The 18953-nt window shown below is 39.9% G+C and overlaps 1 protein-coding gene across 1 annotated transcript in view; it reads right to left on the minus strand.

Moving 5' to 3' along the window:
* Positions 1 to 18953, minus strand: part of LOC127186970 (uncharacterized) — a gene marked incomplete at its 5' end in the record, with an annotated part of 268435 nt that overhangs the window by 70846 nt on the left and 178636 nt on the right. Inside the window, 3 exons of the mRNA XM_051143234.1 lie at positions 5708 to 5871; positions 12601 to 12853; positions 14940 to 15158. Coding sequence (XP_050999191.1) covers positions 5708 to 5871; positions 12601 to 12853; positions 14940 to 15158 — 636 coding nt within the window. The remainder of the gene's footprint in view (positions 1 to 5707; positions 5872 to 12600; positions 12854 to 14939; positions 15159 to 18953) is intronic.

Consider the following 18953-nt stretch of genomic DNA (forward strand, 5'->3'; position numbering starts at 1 on the left):
AGGAGATATTTAAAAAGTGATTCACAGAAAGATACATATGAGATGAATGAGTGATAAGAAGGTCAAGACTGTTTAGTAAATAAAGGAATACACGTTTAGAGAAACAGCAGGGTTCTCATCCTTCTAGTAACATTGTGAGCATTTGCTGTGACTGGCCTCTCCTATGTCTCTTCATTTGCTGCAGAAACACACACCCATGAAAAAGCCCTGTTTGGCAATACCACTATGGTTATCAGGGTTATGTTCTATCCTCTGTATCACCAGGTGTGGGTTTCCAGGATGCTACTGAAAGAATAATTTAAATGTGAGTAAGGCCCTGTGCTTTTGGAGCCCCATCAAAATTATCTATAAGTGCCGGGCGTGGTGTCACACACCTTTAATCCCAGCATTTGGGGGGCAGAGGTGGGCAGATCTCTGTCACTTCAAGGCCAGCCTGGTCTACAAAGTGAGTCCAGGACAGCCAAGGCTACACAGAGAAACCTTGTCACAAATTACAAAAAAAAAAAAAAAAAAAATCTATAAGATGCAAAAGAAAATGTGAAGCAATCTCTTCTCTGACAGTCAAATAATATTTAAATACTTCATATTTCCTATACAGTGTGTAATGTACAATGATATGGGCATTAAATGTTTAATAGCTGAATAAATAAAGTAACATTTTTATCATACTTAAAGGTGAAACAATACCTGAACGGTCTTTATGGTGCACAATTACAAGTTTGTCAAAATTAAACACACAGGATGTAAAAGATAGAAGCAAAAGTTTCACAGTGATTTCTTTGTCTATATGATCACATTATTGTGATCCTTAATTTACTCTTTTATTCTTTTTAACATTTTCTATATAGCATTTATTTTTAATAATAAAGAAACAACATTTAAAACACAAATGTTTTCATTTAATAATAAAATCAAGCCCAAATAATTATGCTTATTCTTAGAAGTCTGGGCCAGAAACAAAATGCTTGTTCAGTCAACTCTCTCATCAGAACCATGGGGAGTGGGAATTCTTTCATCACTGAAACCCTTCAGTAACAAATTACTCAGACTCCTGGAGCAATGGGAGTTAGACAGCCAATCTCAGCAGGGTCCAGTTCCCATAATGAAGAGCTTCCAATGCCCAGAGCTAAACCAAATTCACTGTTAACAGCCAGAATCATGGACTCTGTCTCCTTTGTGTTCCTGTAATTCCACCTGTTATCAGTACTGTGTTGACAGCCCTGCACCAAAATCCTGGGAAGACAAGATATTTGCCTGTCTATAGTGGCTAGATGTCAAGCCCCTATCAATTAACATGCACAGCTCTTCATCGGCACTTTTCACTAAGATACGTTCTTATGATTTCTGCATCTCTTTAGTAAATCTATGCCACAAAACAAAACAAATCCCTCTGTTTTATTCACCACATGCAGGCAGTGCTTTCTTCAGAGAACTGGTCTACCCAGCCCCATGCCATTGCAGAGAAAGATATTTTGAAATGGTACAAGGAGAGATTGTTGAGCTGACTCATTAGGTTGGCTTATTCATTCTAAAATATTGGCTTCTAAAATATAAGTCAAGTCCTACTTGGGATTTCTGAGCATGCCCAGTTCTAACTGGGCATAGAAGCCAGTAAAGAGTAGGGTTAAGGAAATGCACCAAGGTTTGTTAAGCTGAGTTCTCCCAGTTTAGTCACCTATGATGTGTACATAATCCATCCATCTTACCCTTTCCCTTAATCAATTCCCATCTGTTATTGAGCTTCCCCCTCCTCTGACGTTTACTTTCCCAAAGGGCAGTCTTTGGGCTTTAGATGTCAAAACAAATTCTCCTTATTTGGTGGATAAATTCTGTGCTGACTTTTTCATACCTCATGAATAATCTAGATGATTAAAATCTAGATGTCAAACGAAGAGTATAGCTCTCAACAATTTAGCTGAGAAGAGATTCATTGGTGCAGGAAGAAATGATATGTAATATTGTCTTGTAATTTTTTAAATCACAGATGTCTCAATTTCATGACCCACTCTTTTGCTTCTTTTAGTGTCTGGAGACTGTACTCATTTTAAATAATAGAGTGTTTATTCATGTGGATCCTCTTACAAAATCCACACTTGTGTGTTCTATTTCCCCATGTTATACAAGAAGAGCTCTCGTCACATAGCAAGTGAACACTTTGCTTGGGGCCACACTACAAGTGGGTACTCAGATGTAAACTGAATGATTAGGGAAGACTTCTTCCTTTGCTGGGGAAAGTAAATGCCCTAAAAAGATGACAGATAGCACTTATGACATGTCAAAATACAGAGCAGGCCTGGGTCAGAACAATCCACTTCACTGCAGAACTGGGACTTCTACTCAAGCTCTGTTAGTGATGTCAGGGCCACCTCTGAGAATGATCTGTCCACCGAAAGGAAACTTGAGCAGTGACTTCCCTCCTCAAGCACTGGCTAGCGTCTGGGACCCTTCTCTGTGCCCTGCACTAATCCCGCAAGCACCTTTATATCACCAGCGCTTCACTTTCTTTCACGTCATGAGCCGACGTCTGTCCACAACGTGCAAAGGTGTCTACACCTGCTCGAGGACTTCAGAGGCTTTAGTCGTTTGCTTTGCCTGGATGTTTTTAAAAAATGGTCTTCCGTGTGGAATTTTGATTTCTACATAGAAATAGATTCAAATTCTATGCGTATCTAAAGGGTTTCTTTTTCTAACTTTCATTCATGCACCGCTTTGTTAGCGCACACTTTTAATGCTAGCATTGGGAGGCAGAGACAGGCAGATCGCTGTGAGTTCGAGGCCAGCCTGGTCTACACAGTGAGTCTAGGATAGCCAAGGCTACACAGAGAAACCCTACCTTGAAAAAAAGAAAGAAAGGAAGGAAGGAAGGAAGAAAGAAAGAAAGACAAAAAGTAGGCAGATACTGGCTGTTTGCTTCCATTTTGTGTTGAGTGCATCTCCTGCAGTTTAAGGCGTTTCCTCCCATGTATTGATGCTCAAGGCTTCAACATATTAACTCCACATTCAGGATTGACTTCTTTCTCCTTCTTATGGGATATGTTCTTATGGGATATGTTCTTCTAGGATATGTTCATGGGAACATCAAAATGTCTCAAAGTGGGGATTGAAGATATAATTCAACAATTAAGAACACTTGCTCTTCTTGCAGAGCGTTCGGTTTCCAACACCTAAATTAGACATCTAACAATGGCATTTAACTCCAGCTCCATGGGATCAGACATACTTGCCTGCTTTCCATAAGTACCTGCACACACATGGATATATTGAACATACCACCCAAAAATAGAAACACAAATTCTTTTAAAAACATATGCCAAAGTCAATCTGAATAGAAACTCAACTCATCTTCTAACTCCCATAACCATGTATTTCTTATTTATTAATAGTACCTGTCTTCTGAACTGCTTCAGCCATCCCCATCCACACAAATCTAAAAGCTGAAGTTATGTAAAATATCACTCTCTCCTTTACCCTCTACTTTCAACTCAGCCCTCAAATTCTATTCTGATCTTTACGTATCTCCTATGTACACCTCCACTTTCCATCCCACCTGTCATTCACATTGGCTAAGTTTTGGATATTTCTTGTTCATATAATTGCAGTGGCTTTTTAAAATGAGGTTTTCTTGCTTTCCATCTGCCACCTATTAAATCCAACTCCCTTTCTTGTTCAGGAATGATCTTCCTAAAATGAAAGTTACTTAAAGTCCTCTACAACCTTAATTTTTCTACTGAAGAATCAAAACTCTCTAGTGTGGGAAAACAATCCTCTGTCTATGTGGTCTGTGATGACATTTCCAACATGATCTTCTTCAATTCTGGCTACACTACAATATTTTGACTTGACAAAAACTGTGTGACTTTTTATGTCTTCTCTTTGACTGACCTCACGCATATCTTTGTCTTTCTTTTGGCCAAACCACATTAAAGTGTCAAGGAGTGCCCCATACTTCCACTGAAGTCTTTGGAAATTATACCAACCTTCTTCAGATTTGCATTGATTTCTTTTTTTTCCCCAGTTTAGTTATTACTTTATTTTTTAATATATTTTATTAATTTATTCATATTACATCTCAATTGTTATCCCATCCCTTGTATCCTCCCATTCCTCCCTCCTTCCCATTTTCCTCTTATTCCCCTCCCCTATGACTGTGTTGTATTGATTTCTTATCCACTTTACTCCCCCCAAAATACTGTCTCAATGTCTTACTGCATTTTCTCATGAATTTTTAGTAAGAATAGTTAATGTGAACTGTTAGCTTACCCTCACATGTGCACAACACATTATCATAAATTATACAAACATTGTTGTACAACATAAGCCTACAACTTACTCATTTAAAATTATATACCTATTAAATGATAATTACCTGTTTTCTTTACATCAGTCTCGGAATACTACCATTCTATTCTGATTCTCTGTTGCATGTTTTAGACACCTCACTTCAGTAGAATCATGAGGAATTTGTTTTTGTTTGGTTGGGTTTGGTTTGGGTTTTTTGTGACTGGCTCTTTTTATTTAACATAATGTCTTCCAGTCTTATCCACATTAATGTACATCGCACTATTTTGTCCATTTTTGTGGCTGCAATATTTCATTATATATCTATTTTTATCATCTATTACTCTACTGGGAGATTTTTAGGTGCTTTGCACATCTTGGTATGAATAGTGCTCTAATGATTTCAACTCTTTCAGGTTTATACCTAGAAGTGAGACTGACGATGTGAAAAAGCGGTAGTAGCTTCCTAGAATATCAGTATGCAGACAAGCCTGGGCCACTAAAGGACACTAGAGGGTCCAGTGATGACCACATAGTGTTTAGCTCGTCTGCACAATATCTGACAATATGTATCAGGGAAAGTTTGAATGTTTTAGTATGTAATGTTGGAGTGACTGGATAGTCAACAGCAAAGCAGGTAAACAGACCTGCATTCTACACCATGCACAAATGTCCATGCAAAATGGACATTTTAAGAACCAAATCCGTAAAAATAGAAAAAACCCAAAGGGGTAACTAATGAGGTTAATCAGAGCAATAAGTTCATGGATTTGTATTGATGCCAGAAGCCGAATTGACATTTCATATTGCCTTTAAAGAAGCTTTGGAGCAGGTTGTTCAACTTAAAACCATCTTCCCACCATGGGAAACAGCCAGCAGAGAAAACTTTTTGATAGCATTTTTTTCTCCTTAGTAAGTATTGTGTTTAGGGTGCTTTCACGCCCATATGCACACATACTTTGCTTGCTTAAAGGAAAACCTGACAAAACCAGATCATCTGAATACTCATGACCAAAGCTAGATGGTCATTCTTCTCTGGGTTATTTCTGAGCAGATGGGAAGCAGGAAAAGAAAGAGAAATGGAAAGTGAAAAAGAATTATCAGCGGCTTTCCTAGAATGTCTTTGTGTGTTAAGGGGCTGCTCTTTGTTTCTGTTAGCTCATTATTTGGAAAACCACAAATAATGATGCACAGCAAAATTATTCTTTTGTCCCAAAGTCAAATCATATTTTTTGCTGTCTTACATGAAAAGAATTGTACATAACTAGGGGGAATTCTGTCTGAAGAATTAGATGATTGTAGTCTCCCCTCCCTCCCTCCTTCCCTCCTTCCTTTCCTTCCTCCTTCCCTCCCTCTCTCCCTCTTTCCTTCCATCACACCTCAAATTCAGAACCAGAAGCTGAAGAGCACAGTCACGGAAGCAGCTTACCTGAGGCAATACAAGTACAAAATCAAGGAAGAGATGACAAACAGAAGAGTGTAAAGTACCACTGTGATCCCAGCACCGAGGATGGCTGGTTGCTTGGTTCTCAGGAACATCCAGTAGAGTTTAGCTGCATCCGCAACAGGAGTCTCCCCATTATGTGCAAGTCGCTGAGAACAGGAAGCATAGATTGAAATAAGGATGGAGACATCATCATGTCAGATTAATTTAAAGACATGAAACTCTACGGTACCATAATTTGTTTCTAAATTAAATCGTGTAAGTGCTGAAAATTGCACAAAGGAAAGAAACAAGAGAGTGGGTTCTGCGTGCTCAGTTTAGCAGATTTTTCTCATTTCCCCTTGCAAGGCTTGAAAGTGCATGCACTTGGCGTGCAATTCAGGAAGCAAAAGGCATGTTTTATTTATGTGCTATTAACTCGTGAATTTAATGAGCATAAGATATAAAGAAATTAAATGTGATGGTGGAAAGATTCCTTTATTTCTCAAGCAGATTTGATAGGAATTTAATTTGTGCTATGCATAAAAGGGATGGCTTATTTTAGAAACTTATAAAAAAATGTTACCAGGCTATTTAATGTGAGCTTGAAAACTAAAGTTTACATTAGGTTAATTTAAAAGCATCCCTTGATTTGAGAGGAGGAAACACATATTCTACACTAGATTATAAACAAATGCAATGTAATGAGGTCTTTAAAGACAATTCTGTATTGCAAAGAACCTGCGGGGTCATCAGGTGACATCATTGACCTCTGAATTGTATGGAGCATGAATGTCCCTTAGCTGTGATTCCCGTAATATCCACTGGAAGTGATGAGCATTCTAAAGTAGAGATCTTTTCTTCAAGCTGAGAGAGAACCATTTCTTTAGTGCTTAAACTGGCGATTATGTAAATATAGTTTTAAAAGGCACTTTTAAAAGCAGCTAATTCAAATCACATATGTGAGAAGGAAACCGAAGACTAGACAGGTTAATTTGTATTTTCCTTGCACCAAAATATCTTTTGGTAAATTGGGCAATGACTAGAATCTAGCAATACCAACTATCAACTACCCGCTTCTCCACCACACCAACGCTTCTACTTTATACTCTGTGTTCCTTAAGGGTGGCAAAGGGTGGAAGGGACTAGCACGCTGAGCAGCAGTTGGGTAAGAGATGTCAGGAATAACTCCTTTCCGAGCTTCTGCTTTCTGAATGAGGAATAGATTAAAAGGACTCATTGAGGAAACAAGAAGACATATCATATGTTTGATTCCAATAACATCATCTAAATAGTAGGTGCCAATCATGTATTTGCTTCTCACCCATTGAATGTCTACTAGCTACTCTTCTGCTCAAATAAGAGAAAATAGAGTTAAACAAGACATTAGCCTCTTGGGCTTCTCTTGTAAGTGGCAGTAAGCCTGAGTATAATGGTGCACAGCAGGGACAAGCTCGTGTTGCAGGTCTGCATCCCAGCCACCCAAGAAAGGCGTGGCAAGCTCAAAGTCTGACCATATTACAAAGTGAGCTCAAGGTCAACCTGGAACATGTCAGAAGACCTCCATGTCAAAATTAAAAAGGCACAAGAAAGTAGGCTGTAGCTCAGCAAGGGGGCACTTGCCCTAGCTTGCTCAAGACCCTTGTGTTTAATCCTCAGTGCTGCAGAGAGAAAAAAAGACAATTGCAGAAAAGTTTGAAAAGCATACGATAGAGAAACATTAAAAGAAAAAATAACAAATTGAGAACAATCGTCAGAGAGGCAATAGCCTGCCGTCGCTGCTACAAAGTACACATGCTACATACTGCTAAGGCAGGGAGCCTTACTCTGGCTCAGGAGTTCAGGGCTTACACATGCAGTCAGCAGGCTCCACTGCTTTAAGGCCTGAGAGGAGGAAGCACACCATGACAGGAAGTGAATGCTAGAGCAAACTGGCTGACCTCATGGTAACCAGGAGAAAGTTATAGAGAAGAAGTTACCCCTTCTAAAAGTATGCCCCCCAACTTTTCTAACTTCCTCCCTTGGGCTCCATTTCCCAAAGGTTCCATTGCCTCCTGGTGGCAGTGTAAACTGGCAAACCATGCTTTCAAAATGTAGGCCTATGGGGAACACCCAAGATCTGAACTGTAGTGGGAGTGTCAAGTGGGTTTTTAACTATCTCTGTCAAAGGTGCCGCTTCTTTAGCAAAGGCCTGAATAATGCAAAGAAAAAAAAAAAAAAAAGCCACGGGCCTATAATGGCATCCTTCACTCAACGTGTGTGCTATGTCTGTGTGGGTGCCTTGATTCCCTACATAGATTTTGAGTTCTCGTTTGAACCGACAACTCCTCTTGCATTGCGGGTTCTGCACATGGCACAGTATTATCACCCCATTCTGCCTCTTGCAGCATTATTTATTTGGGAAATATGCGAACTCTTCAAGCTTTCTTCCCACTCATTCTCACATTTGTTTCACCCAACAACACTGAGAGACGGAGGAGGTAAGGAATCCTATTGGGATGTGTTACTACTTTTACACAGTGCTCATGGGCAGGCTGAAGTAATAACAGGCAATGTTATTTTATGTCATGTAGATCACAAATAGCAGGCTGGGGACCAGAGAAGAGCTCCCCATGACTTCATCTGGGTGATTTTCTCTGCCACTCCGTATATTTCTGAGGAAGCATTACAATTTGTTTGGGTCTCCGAAAAGTATGTGTTGGAAATATGACCCTCAATAAAAAAAAAAAGTATTGGGAGGTGGGGTCTAGTGAGAAGTATTTACATCCCAAGGAAAAGTAGCAAAAGTAGATGAAACAGCACGAAAGCTGAAAGATAGTAGTTGGAGAATTGATTTATGGAGACAGAGTAAACATAAACGATTTTCTTTGTAACTGAAAAAAAAAAAAAAAATGCTAGATTCATCCCTAGCATTCATGTCAGCTTCTTTAAGGCAAGGCCACTGTGAGATGGTCACCCTGGAGGATGCCTTCCTATAGATTTCATCAGAGGCCTCAGAGTCAATTATGTATGCTCACTTCATAAGCTGCCTTGTATCCAATGGACTGGTTGCCTTCTCTTCTGCCTAAGGGACCTGATTGGAGTAAGGAAGGCCATTCCCCCCAAGGGCTGCGGATACTCTTTCTGAGAAGGTCTCAGAAGATATTTAAGGACAGCTGCTTATCCTGGTCAGCTGACTTCCCCTGTGGCATTGCACTAAGCTCGGCATGAGGCCTATGCCTCCTGGATCTGCCAATCAGGCCTTTGAGAGGAATTGTGAGATACCTCAAAATATGGTCTTCCCATAATGCAGATGGCGTCATTACATCTCCTGCTCAACCAGGCTTGACAGTACAGTCTTTTCCCTGCCTGCCTGGAGACTCATAAGCAAGAATGTGAACAGAATCCAGCTGCACCTCACTCGGTCCATACAGAATCACAGTGAGGAAAGCCACAATGGTGAAAGCAACTAGAGATGAGGTAGAAAGGACATTCCCTGCTGGCCCAAACAGCTCCCTCTTTCACCGTGTAAGCAAGGTGGCTAATGCTACTGACCATTCAGGAAACAGTCACATCTGACACATGCAAACAGAAGAAGATTGAATGTCAAATATATATATATAGCTCCAGTCTGTAGCAGCAAGAGGACCTGAACACACTCATGGGCTAATAGTGTGCACTTTGGAGTTCATTTTAATAACGTTAAATTGATGGACGTGGTGTTTGTCCACAATTGCATGTCTCCAGCTTCACTAGCAGAGGTCAGTTAAGTTTTCAGAATTCTCATAAAATACCAGTGTGTTCAGAGCCTCAAGGACCCTAGTTTAGTTGACAGGATTCTAGCAAACCACGGGAGCAGAGGTTTTGGCCTAGAAAATGTCATTGGTAGGGAAGATTCCCTTGACAATGTATCCAGTAGCATCTGGCTTAGGAAGTGGTTCAGGGAACAAATGTCACTAACATCACATAGGAGCATGAGGAATCCAGAATTCTGGGCCCTTCCTGATGAGCCACAGTGACAATGCTGGGGCTCACAGACAGGCACTCAAGTCTGAGAAGCAGTGCGGTAACATGCATTACCCTGGGAGAAGCAGAAACAGGGTAACAGGCTGGGCAGCCCTGAGCTTCCTGCTCTGACATTTGAGATGCAGACTCTCCCCAGGAGAGCATTGTAGACTGGGCTTTGGACTTCAGTTTTAATACTATGTAGCTGAGATTAGTAATCTCCAACATAATTAATAGTTCATCAAAACAATAAGATCTGCTTAGTTTGGTGGTATAGACTAGGCCCATACTCACCAATTATAACAATCTTACCATGGACACGTAGTATGTGAAATATCGGTGCATGACTTCAGATAATCTTATTAATCTTATAATCACATTGAATTAATTTAAAATAGCTACCTGTCCCTGCTTGGTGCTTTATATTATGCCAAGTATAGATACAAAACGTTTAATTTAGATTTTCCTTTGTTTTTGGTTTTAAAATTGCTTAAAACTGTTTTTAGTTTTAATTTGTTCACTTTATATCATGATTGTAGGCCCCTCCTTCAGCGCCTCCTACTCCCTCCTGCCTCCCTTATATCCCTCTCCCTCCCTCTCCTAGTTCTTAGAAAGGGGGAGCCCTCCCCTCCTAACATCTGACTTCAACCTATGAAGTCTAATGTGTACTGCCTATATCCTCTTCCTCTGTGGCCTGGCAAGGCCACCCTGCCAGGGGGATATGATTAAGGCATTGGTACCAGGGTTCATATCAGAAGTAGTCCCTACTCCCCACATTGTGGGACCCATAAGGGGACTGCGCTGCCTATCTACTGCATGCATGGTCCTTGGTTGGTGCATCAGTCTCTGCAGCCCCCCCCCCCTCCAACCAGATTTGTTGGCTCCACTGGTTTCCTTATGGAGATCTTGACCCCTCTAGGCCCCTCTACTCCCCAGCTCTTCCATAGGATTCCCTGCGGTCCACCATGAAGTTTGGCTGTGAATCTCAGCATCTGCTTGGATCCCCTGCTGGGTGGAGTCTTTCTGAGGACCTCTATGGTAGGCTCCTGTCCTATTCCTTCTCTTCAACTATTTCTGGTGACTTTTCTATTTGTCTTTCTGAATGAGAATTAATCATCCTCCCTAGGGTCCTCCTAGTTACTTAGCTTCTTTAGGTTTGTGTATTGTAGTGTGGTTATGCTGTATTATGTGGCTAATATCCACTTATAAGTGAATATGTACCATGTCTGTTTTTCTATGTCTGGATTACCTCACATTGCCCAGATTGAAGTGTGTTTGGTTTAAATTATTACATTTTCAGTCACTGTCTTCAAATTGTACTTTGATATTGTAATATAAAACTTTGGGCAACTTAAATAAGACAGTCGTAAAGATACTAGACTTTATCTTTGGTTTGAGTCATAGAAAATGGACAGAAAAGTGAAGGGTGTGCCATTGAGCAGCCTGTATGGTAAGCTTTTATCTTCCAAGGGATGTTAGTGTTCCTGGGTGCTCCCAGTTTGCTTCTCAGAGCTGGATGGGCACCGAAGACTTCAGCTTCTTAAACTGTGCTTCCTGACCAACAGTCTCCACATTGCGTGGGAACTTAGGAGATGCACAAATCTGTGTCCCAGTCCATATCCATTGATGAAGAAACTCTGGTGCAGAGTCCAGAAAGCTTTGTTTTTTACCAAAACCTGGAATAGTTCTAGTATAAAATAAAGATTACAAGTTACCTGTTTCAGACACTGATGATATAATTCAGTGGTAGACTGATTGCCTACTATGTGCACAGCCTTGGGTTTGACCCCCCGTGCTAGAAAAATGGTCAGTAACATAGGTCTTGAAATTGCATGCTGTACAGACTCAAAGCAACAAGAGCTTTGGACATGGCAATAAGTTCACAACAATAGCTATATCAATTTTGTATCAAGTTATAGCCCACGTATCCATTAATAAATTAAATATTTTGTGGAAATTGAATAACCATCTTTAGAAAAAGCACATAATGAATTTCATAGAGCAGGATGTGGACTAAAAGTTTTAAGGTGAGATTTTGATACAATGGGAAAAATATCAGCCTCAGAATTTAGATATCTGAGTCATAGTTGTAACTACAACATGAGGTATGCATGTTATAGTTGGTTAAGCAATATAATTCCATCTAACTATATCTTCCAACTATAAAATGGACACATTACTTACCTCATTAACTTGGCTTAACACATATACAACAAAAAATTGTGCAACAATTACTAAAATCACAGAATCTTGCCTGGTACCAGAATTGTGCCCTCCTATGTGGCGTTGTGCATTTTCACACATCTCTGGGAAATCATTCGGAATGATAGGGCTGTATTTTAAGGTGAAATGTGCTTGTCACTTTGAAATCATCACAAAAGTTGGAACAAATGCCTGGGGCATGACTTTTGAAAAGTTATGACTTCAAACTGTTCAGGCAGCTCTTATCTCGCCTTTATATTTCTTACATAAGGCTGTCCCAGAAGAAAGCAGATAGGAAGTCAGGCTCACTGACTGAGGTAGGGTAGAAGTACTTTTCTGGGAAAGTTTTCTGTGAAAAAAAAATCTTTAGTTTAAAGTAAAAAAAAAAAAAAAAGATACAAAAAGTTTTATTTTTACATGAAAACATAGGACTTCAGGACAAGTTTTGAAAATGGTACAGCTACTTTGCATTTTATCTCCTAGGTAATTTCCTACTGATTTTTGAGTTGTTTGTTTGCAACAGTAAAAATTACATTTGAATCAATTATATGAGACATCTATGATTTATTTTCTTATGCGGAAAGGCTTAATAACTTCAATTCTGGATGAATACAGAACGACATCATTATTGAAACATCCCATGTCAACTGAGTCATGCACTAAGCTGAACTGCATTCCAGGGATTTGTATCATGGTTATTTTATTTGACTTACCCCCAGGAAAGCATCCACTATAAACACTGCCAACGGGTCTAGAACTGTCCATAGTCCCATCGTGACGATTAGCTTTGACAAGGCATCCGGGCAGGAAGAAAACAGTAGCTGACAGCCCCATCTGATCAGAAGCAAGGGGAATGTGATTGTGTTCAAAGCTAAAGGCCCCAATACAATCACAGCCAGCTCTTCTCCGACGTGAAGGGAAGAAATCGGGTAGCAGAGATCAACAGTGTAGGAATAAAACTGGAATCTGCGGCAGGGATTGGGGTGGGAAACACAGGTACCAGCCGAAATTAGACAGAGCATTGATAGATCCATGTGCTTTGCCTTAGTTAATAATACTAATACTGGTAATACTAATAATACTAATAAAAACTTTGACCCAAAATGGCACCTGAAATTGAGTGTTAGAAGTCTTCAACCTTTCTTAACCACTAGGATAGTTTGCAACCATGGAAAGGCAAGTTACCTCATTCCCTGTTCTCATAAACAAAACAAAACATTGACATATTGAGCATGTCATTTGAGCCACTCAGTAGAGCCATCCAGAACTTCTCTGTACCACACAGGACATATTAGTGACCAATTTTAAATGCAAAATACACTAGTGAACTTTCTAATGAGTTAATGCCTTGTAAAAATGAGAGATAAATCTAATTAATGATCCTTCATAATTTGGCTGAAGTTTACTGATTTTCCTTACAGCTTTTCTGAAGCAACTTACAACTTACATCAAGAACACAGTCATCACTAACAACTGAAATTTCATAGCAAGAGATTAAGAGGATAACCCATATCCCTCAACCCATAACCTCAAGCTAGTAACTGAGGCTATCCCCAGTATGCCATTGGCATCATCATTCCCTGTCATGTGACCATGACAACCGTGTTTATGCGCAGATCTCTCTCCAGGTCGGCCTGTGTAAAACTGTGTCAGAGTTCACCCTTCTTGTGAATCATGAGAATTCCATTGGAGAGAGGCTTTTGTTTTTATCCATTCCTTGATTATTTCTTCAAAGGAGGTTTGATGCTTTGTTTCTGTGCTGTCATGGATACGAAGTAGACCAAAGTTGATTTCTTAGTATAGGACCTGACAGGGTGAGGGCCAGCAGTATTGTTACTGCTGTACCTCACAGCTGAGATGTGGCTTGGAGCTGTGGAGTCAGGACTGTGGATCTAGACAATAGGCCCCCAAAATGCCATAACATGCCATGTCCCCTGCTTAAGAAATTGAGTAAAATGAACTGTCACAATATTTTTTGCCATCTTGTTGGTTTAACAACTAGTAAGAGCAATGCTTCCTTTTCTAATGAAGAGTAAAAGTATGACCAATAAAAAGTAATTGGCTCAGGCTAAAACATTTGTACTTTCTGGTTTTGAAACTAAGGAAATGTATACATATATGATATATAGATATATCTATGATATATAGATATAGATAAATAGAGATAGATAGATAAATAGATAGATAGATAGATTATAGATAGATAGATGATAGAGAGAGAGAGAGAGAGAGAGAGAGAGAGAGAAATAACCGTGCAAAACTATCTTAATGAAAATGTAGTTATTTGCCACATATAAATTTCACAACTGCGACAGATCCAAATCTTAATTACTCCATTTTAGAAGAGAATAAAAAAGTCTGTATGCATACATACATATATGCAATTCTTTTCACAAAGTTTTCAAATTCTTCATAATCACCTTAACATAAAATATGCATGTGTGTGTGTTTCTATCTGTACCATCTACATTTGAGAAAATGAATATTACTTGTGTTGTTACTGATGTCTATCTGGAAAGTCTATGGAATCATGTCTACAAAGAGATAACCTTTAAAATAGCATCTTCCCCCATGCCAACATAATGGCCCAGGAAGCTGCCTGGGCTTGAGTTTGGTAATTGTTTGAATTCCATCATTTTGTAGAAGAGGCAATCTTTGCCTTTCTGAGTATGGTAATAAATCAGACTCACATTATTTCTGAAATACCTTCAGCCTATGTCATTCTTATAAAAATCAAAACAGAACAAAAACATTACCGCTGAATTCTTGCTTGGGTCTTGCTCAGATATCAGGACATATTTCAAAGCACTGAATTTTAAATAAATATTGATGGACGAGTTAAGTAATTGTATATACAGAGCCAATCACAGCCTAGCACTGTAACTATAATAAAGAGCCCCTGCTCTGAGGTAAATACTTTTTTTTTTTGTCTTTTCAAACCAGGCCTCCATTTTAGGTCTTTCAGTAAGTGAATTGGAAAGATATTTTGTACTTTGCTTTGCCTTAGCAAGATGAAAACACATCCCCTTGACTCGCAGGGGAAAGTACTTACTTTGTAACTGGAGTTGAAAGGGCCCAGAGGAAAAGCCACTGGCCCAGGTAATGCACGTAGAGCCTCAGGAACCAGAGAGAAGCCACCAGCAGGAGGATGTACCAGAAGCTCTGGCTTTGCCATTGAGCTAATTCAAGTTCTGAGAACAAGGTCACCCATGCAAAGTGGAGGTGCTTGGATAACTCTACAGAACCATGGCCGTCTGCAACTGAAGGGCGCCTGCAAGCAAAGAAGCATGGGTAAATTTGGGATCAACAATATGCCTGAAAGGGAGAAGAGTTGAATGAAATAATTTTAAACATTCAGAAACCAAACACATTTATGTTCCTTTTTTTTTTCCCCCCAGTGGATGACTGAAGCTGACATGGGTAAATGTGAATTAGGATAAACAAAAATCATCTGACATGAATTCATCTTCCTCCCAAGGCCTATTTAAAAACAACAAGAATACAAGACAGTAGAAAAGCTCAAGCACTGGTATTAGAGTTCTGGGTCCCTGACTGAATCATCAAAAGAGTAAGTTACTATGAGGAAGAGTATGCTGTATATCATACCAAACTGAAACCTGTAACTACCCTCTGGCCCACCAATCCCAAGGATGAGCCCATACCCAGAGGGATTGAAAGCAGAGCAGAGATGTGAGACTCACACGTCTGCTCGTGGGAGCAGCATCTTCAGTAGTCAAGACATGAAAGCAACACTCGTGCCCACTGATGAATGGATGAAGGGATCAGATATGATAATACACAATAAACTATTGTACACTATTGAGTAATAAGGGAACTCTGACACACACCACAATGTGAATAAGCCTTGAGAACAGTTAAAGTGAAATAATCCAGCCGCAAAAGGACAGAAACTAACAGATCCTGCTAGGTGACCTTTTTTTTGCTGCAGTTAGAGTCGGTGGAAGCAAATGTTGAATGGTGGGTGTCCAGAAAAGCAATCCTTCCTTGCTGTGCAATGAGTCACAGTTTATAGACTTTGCAGGCTGGAGCATTCCCAAGGTCAGATGCCCAGCCACATAAATACACACATCACTGAGCTACATGCTAATGTTATGAGAAATAAATAATTATAAGTAGTAAACTTAACTTTTCTGGAACAATTTGAAAACCTAAGGTGTATTCCTTCTTATCTCACCTGTGCACAATATCATATATACTTAAGGGCAGGTTACTTATTAGGGAACCCGTGAGATGGGTTGACAGGCAAGGGAATTTGATAGCGAGCCTGACATCCTGAATTTTGCACCAGGACCCACAAGGTATTGCAAAAGAATCAACTCCCAATAGGTGTCCTTTGACCATTACTGTACATAAATGTGCATGCGAGCACACACACACACACACACACGCCTGTGCAAGCATGAATCAAAAGTAATAATAATCAGGTTTATCTGTTGTTAAAAGTTAACTATTCCACATTTGAACCTAAGGGGAGTCAAGCATATGCCACTAAAATACACAAATAAGAATTAAAAATAAAGAATTTACTGTTTAACAGAACAGTGTAGAAGCTATGGGTACATTAAAAAGACTTCACTTAAGAAAGCTCGCCTCTGTCTGAAGACTGTCAGATACAAGGGCAAGCATGCCACAGGGAGAGAAGGTAAGTAAGTCATGGGAGCCTGAGTCTAGAATAAAAAAAGAGTAGGGATGTGGCTATGGCCTCTTGGTCTCCACCAACTAACAAGGCACCAAAGATGACACCGACGGTTCCCTGAGTGTTTTGCGTGGAGAAGTGGACTGTCACCCACTTTTGTACCAAGCATGCCTTTCAGTCACACGAATGAAGAATGAGTGTACATAGGCATGCGTGTTCCCATGCGAGTGTGCACGCACACACACGCACACTCTTCAGGGGGCCTTGGTTACAGACAGAGATACTATTGGGGTTGAAGTCTCTCATGAGAGAACCACAGAATACCTTACTCTTTTTCCATCATGGGAAATGAAACCCAGACTTTGCTACACAACTCAAGCAAAAATATCCTGCCCGTGATCCCTTCCGTTAATTACTCCGTCACTGTTTTGCCTCTTCAAAGGAAGGAGAAATCAGATGCAGGTTTCACATTGTGTTGTTTGCAGAAAGCTGGAAAACCTCAAATGGTGCAAAACAGAAAAGACGGAAGCTTATTTGATGAGCAGCATTTTCCATTGTTCTTTTCACAACCATTGACATTAGTGACTAAGCAACTCAAGCTCTTATGCACAGAAACTGATCCAAAGACGTCCTGGTTGGTTTCATGAAATAAGTATCCCCCACTCGCAGTTAATTTCATGAATTAAGTATTTCCACTCACTCTTAAAAAAAAAAATCTTTGCTTGTCAGACATTTGATTTAGAAAAACAATGAAAGCCCCTTGACAGTAACTACACTCACACATCACTCAAAATAATCATTTGTTCTGAATTAATACAAGTCAATATTAGTTTTCATTCATTTAAGGGTGGTAACCCCACATGTGGGTTCAAATAATTTAGGCAAAGTTAATCATCTGATGCTTAAAAGTTTATATGCCTAGAAATTTGATATTAGTGAAAGAATTGGTGGTGCTAGGTGATTCTAAATAAACGAGGAATTAGCTTTTATTAGAGAAGCTAGTGAGATACGGTCTTACAACTGATGTCCCTATTACAGCCTACAGCATCTCCTGCCTTCTAATTCTATGGCTTCCACCTGAGTCTCAATGCAATTACATAGAATTATACCTACAACTGTCTCTCCATAGACGGCATTCAAATTGCACTCCATTCAACAGATTCCCATGTCCTTGTTTCTCAGTTGCCTCTCTTGCCTCTCCAGAGCCTCTTAGTTGATCTTGTGAAGATGCAATGCACGTTACAAGATGCTCTGTGCTGGAAGATTACTACCCACAGCTCCCCCTCCCTTCTTACCTTCCTCTGTAATCCCTCCTGGTTATGCACAAAGAGTCTGACCATCGAAAGGATAATAAATGCCACCTACCACTGGGGTGTGTAACACGGAGAGTAGGAATCGATTTGTTGGTTATAAGGGAAGCCATGGAACACAAAGATCACTGGAAAATCACACTGAGGCCGTCTGCCCCTCCTTGGTGCATGCAGGTGGCACTTCCATTGCACAGGGGTGCGCCACCATTGGGAGAGGGGAATAGAGAGGACATCCAGCCTTCAGCTATTAAATGAAGCCTATTTCTCTGAGCTTCATCCACATTTCATATGACACCCATATACCCCCCTTGCATACCCAATCTCTATAGAGACCTGAAGTCAAACAAGATTTCTACAATCCATCAGTGTAGTGATAATAAAATGAAGAAAACCAAAATTGCTTTGGAGAGGCAAATTATGAAATGCATTCTTAAACTCTCTTCTGTAGTGAACATAAACCCTAAGGAATCTGTATGCTATAAAGACTCATCAGCTGGCCATGATAAGCCTTATTTAAGATCAGTACCAATAGATGGCACTAAAATTTCCACAGTCCTTTCTGGCATAACTAAATACAAGCCGCATGCAACATTTAAAACACTTAGTGGTTTCAGATAACTACTCATTTCGTTGGGTCATTTTAAATTGTTCATGATCTTATATTCATCATGAGATTATTTTCTATTTGTGTGCATATATCTCTGGTTTTTGTGTGTGAGCGTGGGGAGGATGTGGGGGGTCACAGGCCAATCCTGGGGCTCAATTATTGCCTTCCACCTTGTTTGAGACATGGTACCTTGTTTTTTTTTTGTTTGTTTGTTTTTTTGTTTTTTTTTTTTTACCACTGTGTACATCAGTCTGTCTGGCCTGTGAGCTGCCAGATTCCCCTGTCTCCATCACCCATATCACAGGCATGTGGAGATAACAAACGCCTGCTCCTGAACCCACCTTCATATGACTTCTGAGGACCCAAACTTGGGTCCTCAAACTTAAGAGACAAGTTCTTTATTAACTGGGGTATTTCTCTAGTCCCACTGCCATGTTCTATTTTTATTTCCTTTTGATCAAACATGCTCCATGCTTCGGAGGCCTTTTAGAG

The sequence above is a fragment of the Acomys russatus genome, chromosome 3, assembly GCF_903995435.1.
Source record: "Acomys russatus chromosome 3, mAcoRus1.1, whole genome shotgun sequence".
Classification (NCBI taxonomy): Eukaryota; Metazoa; Chordata; class Mammalia; order Rodentia; family Muridae; genus Acomys; species Acomys russatus.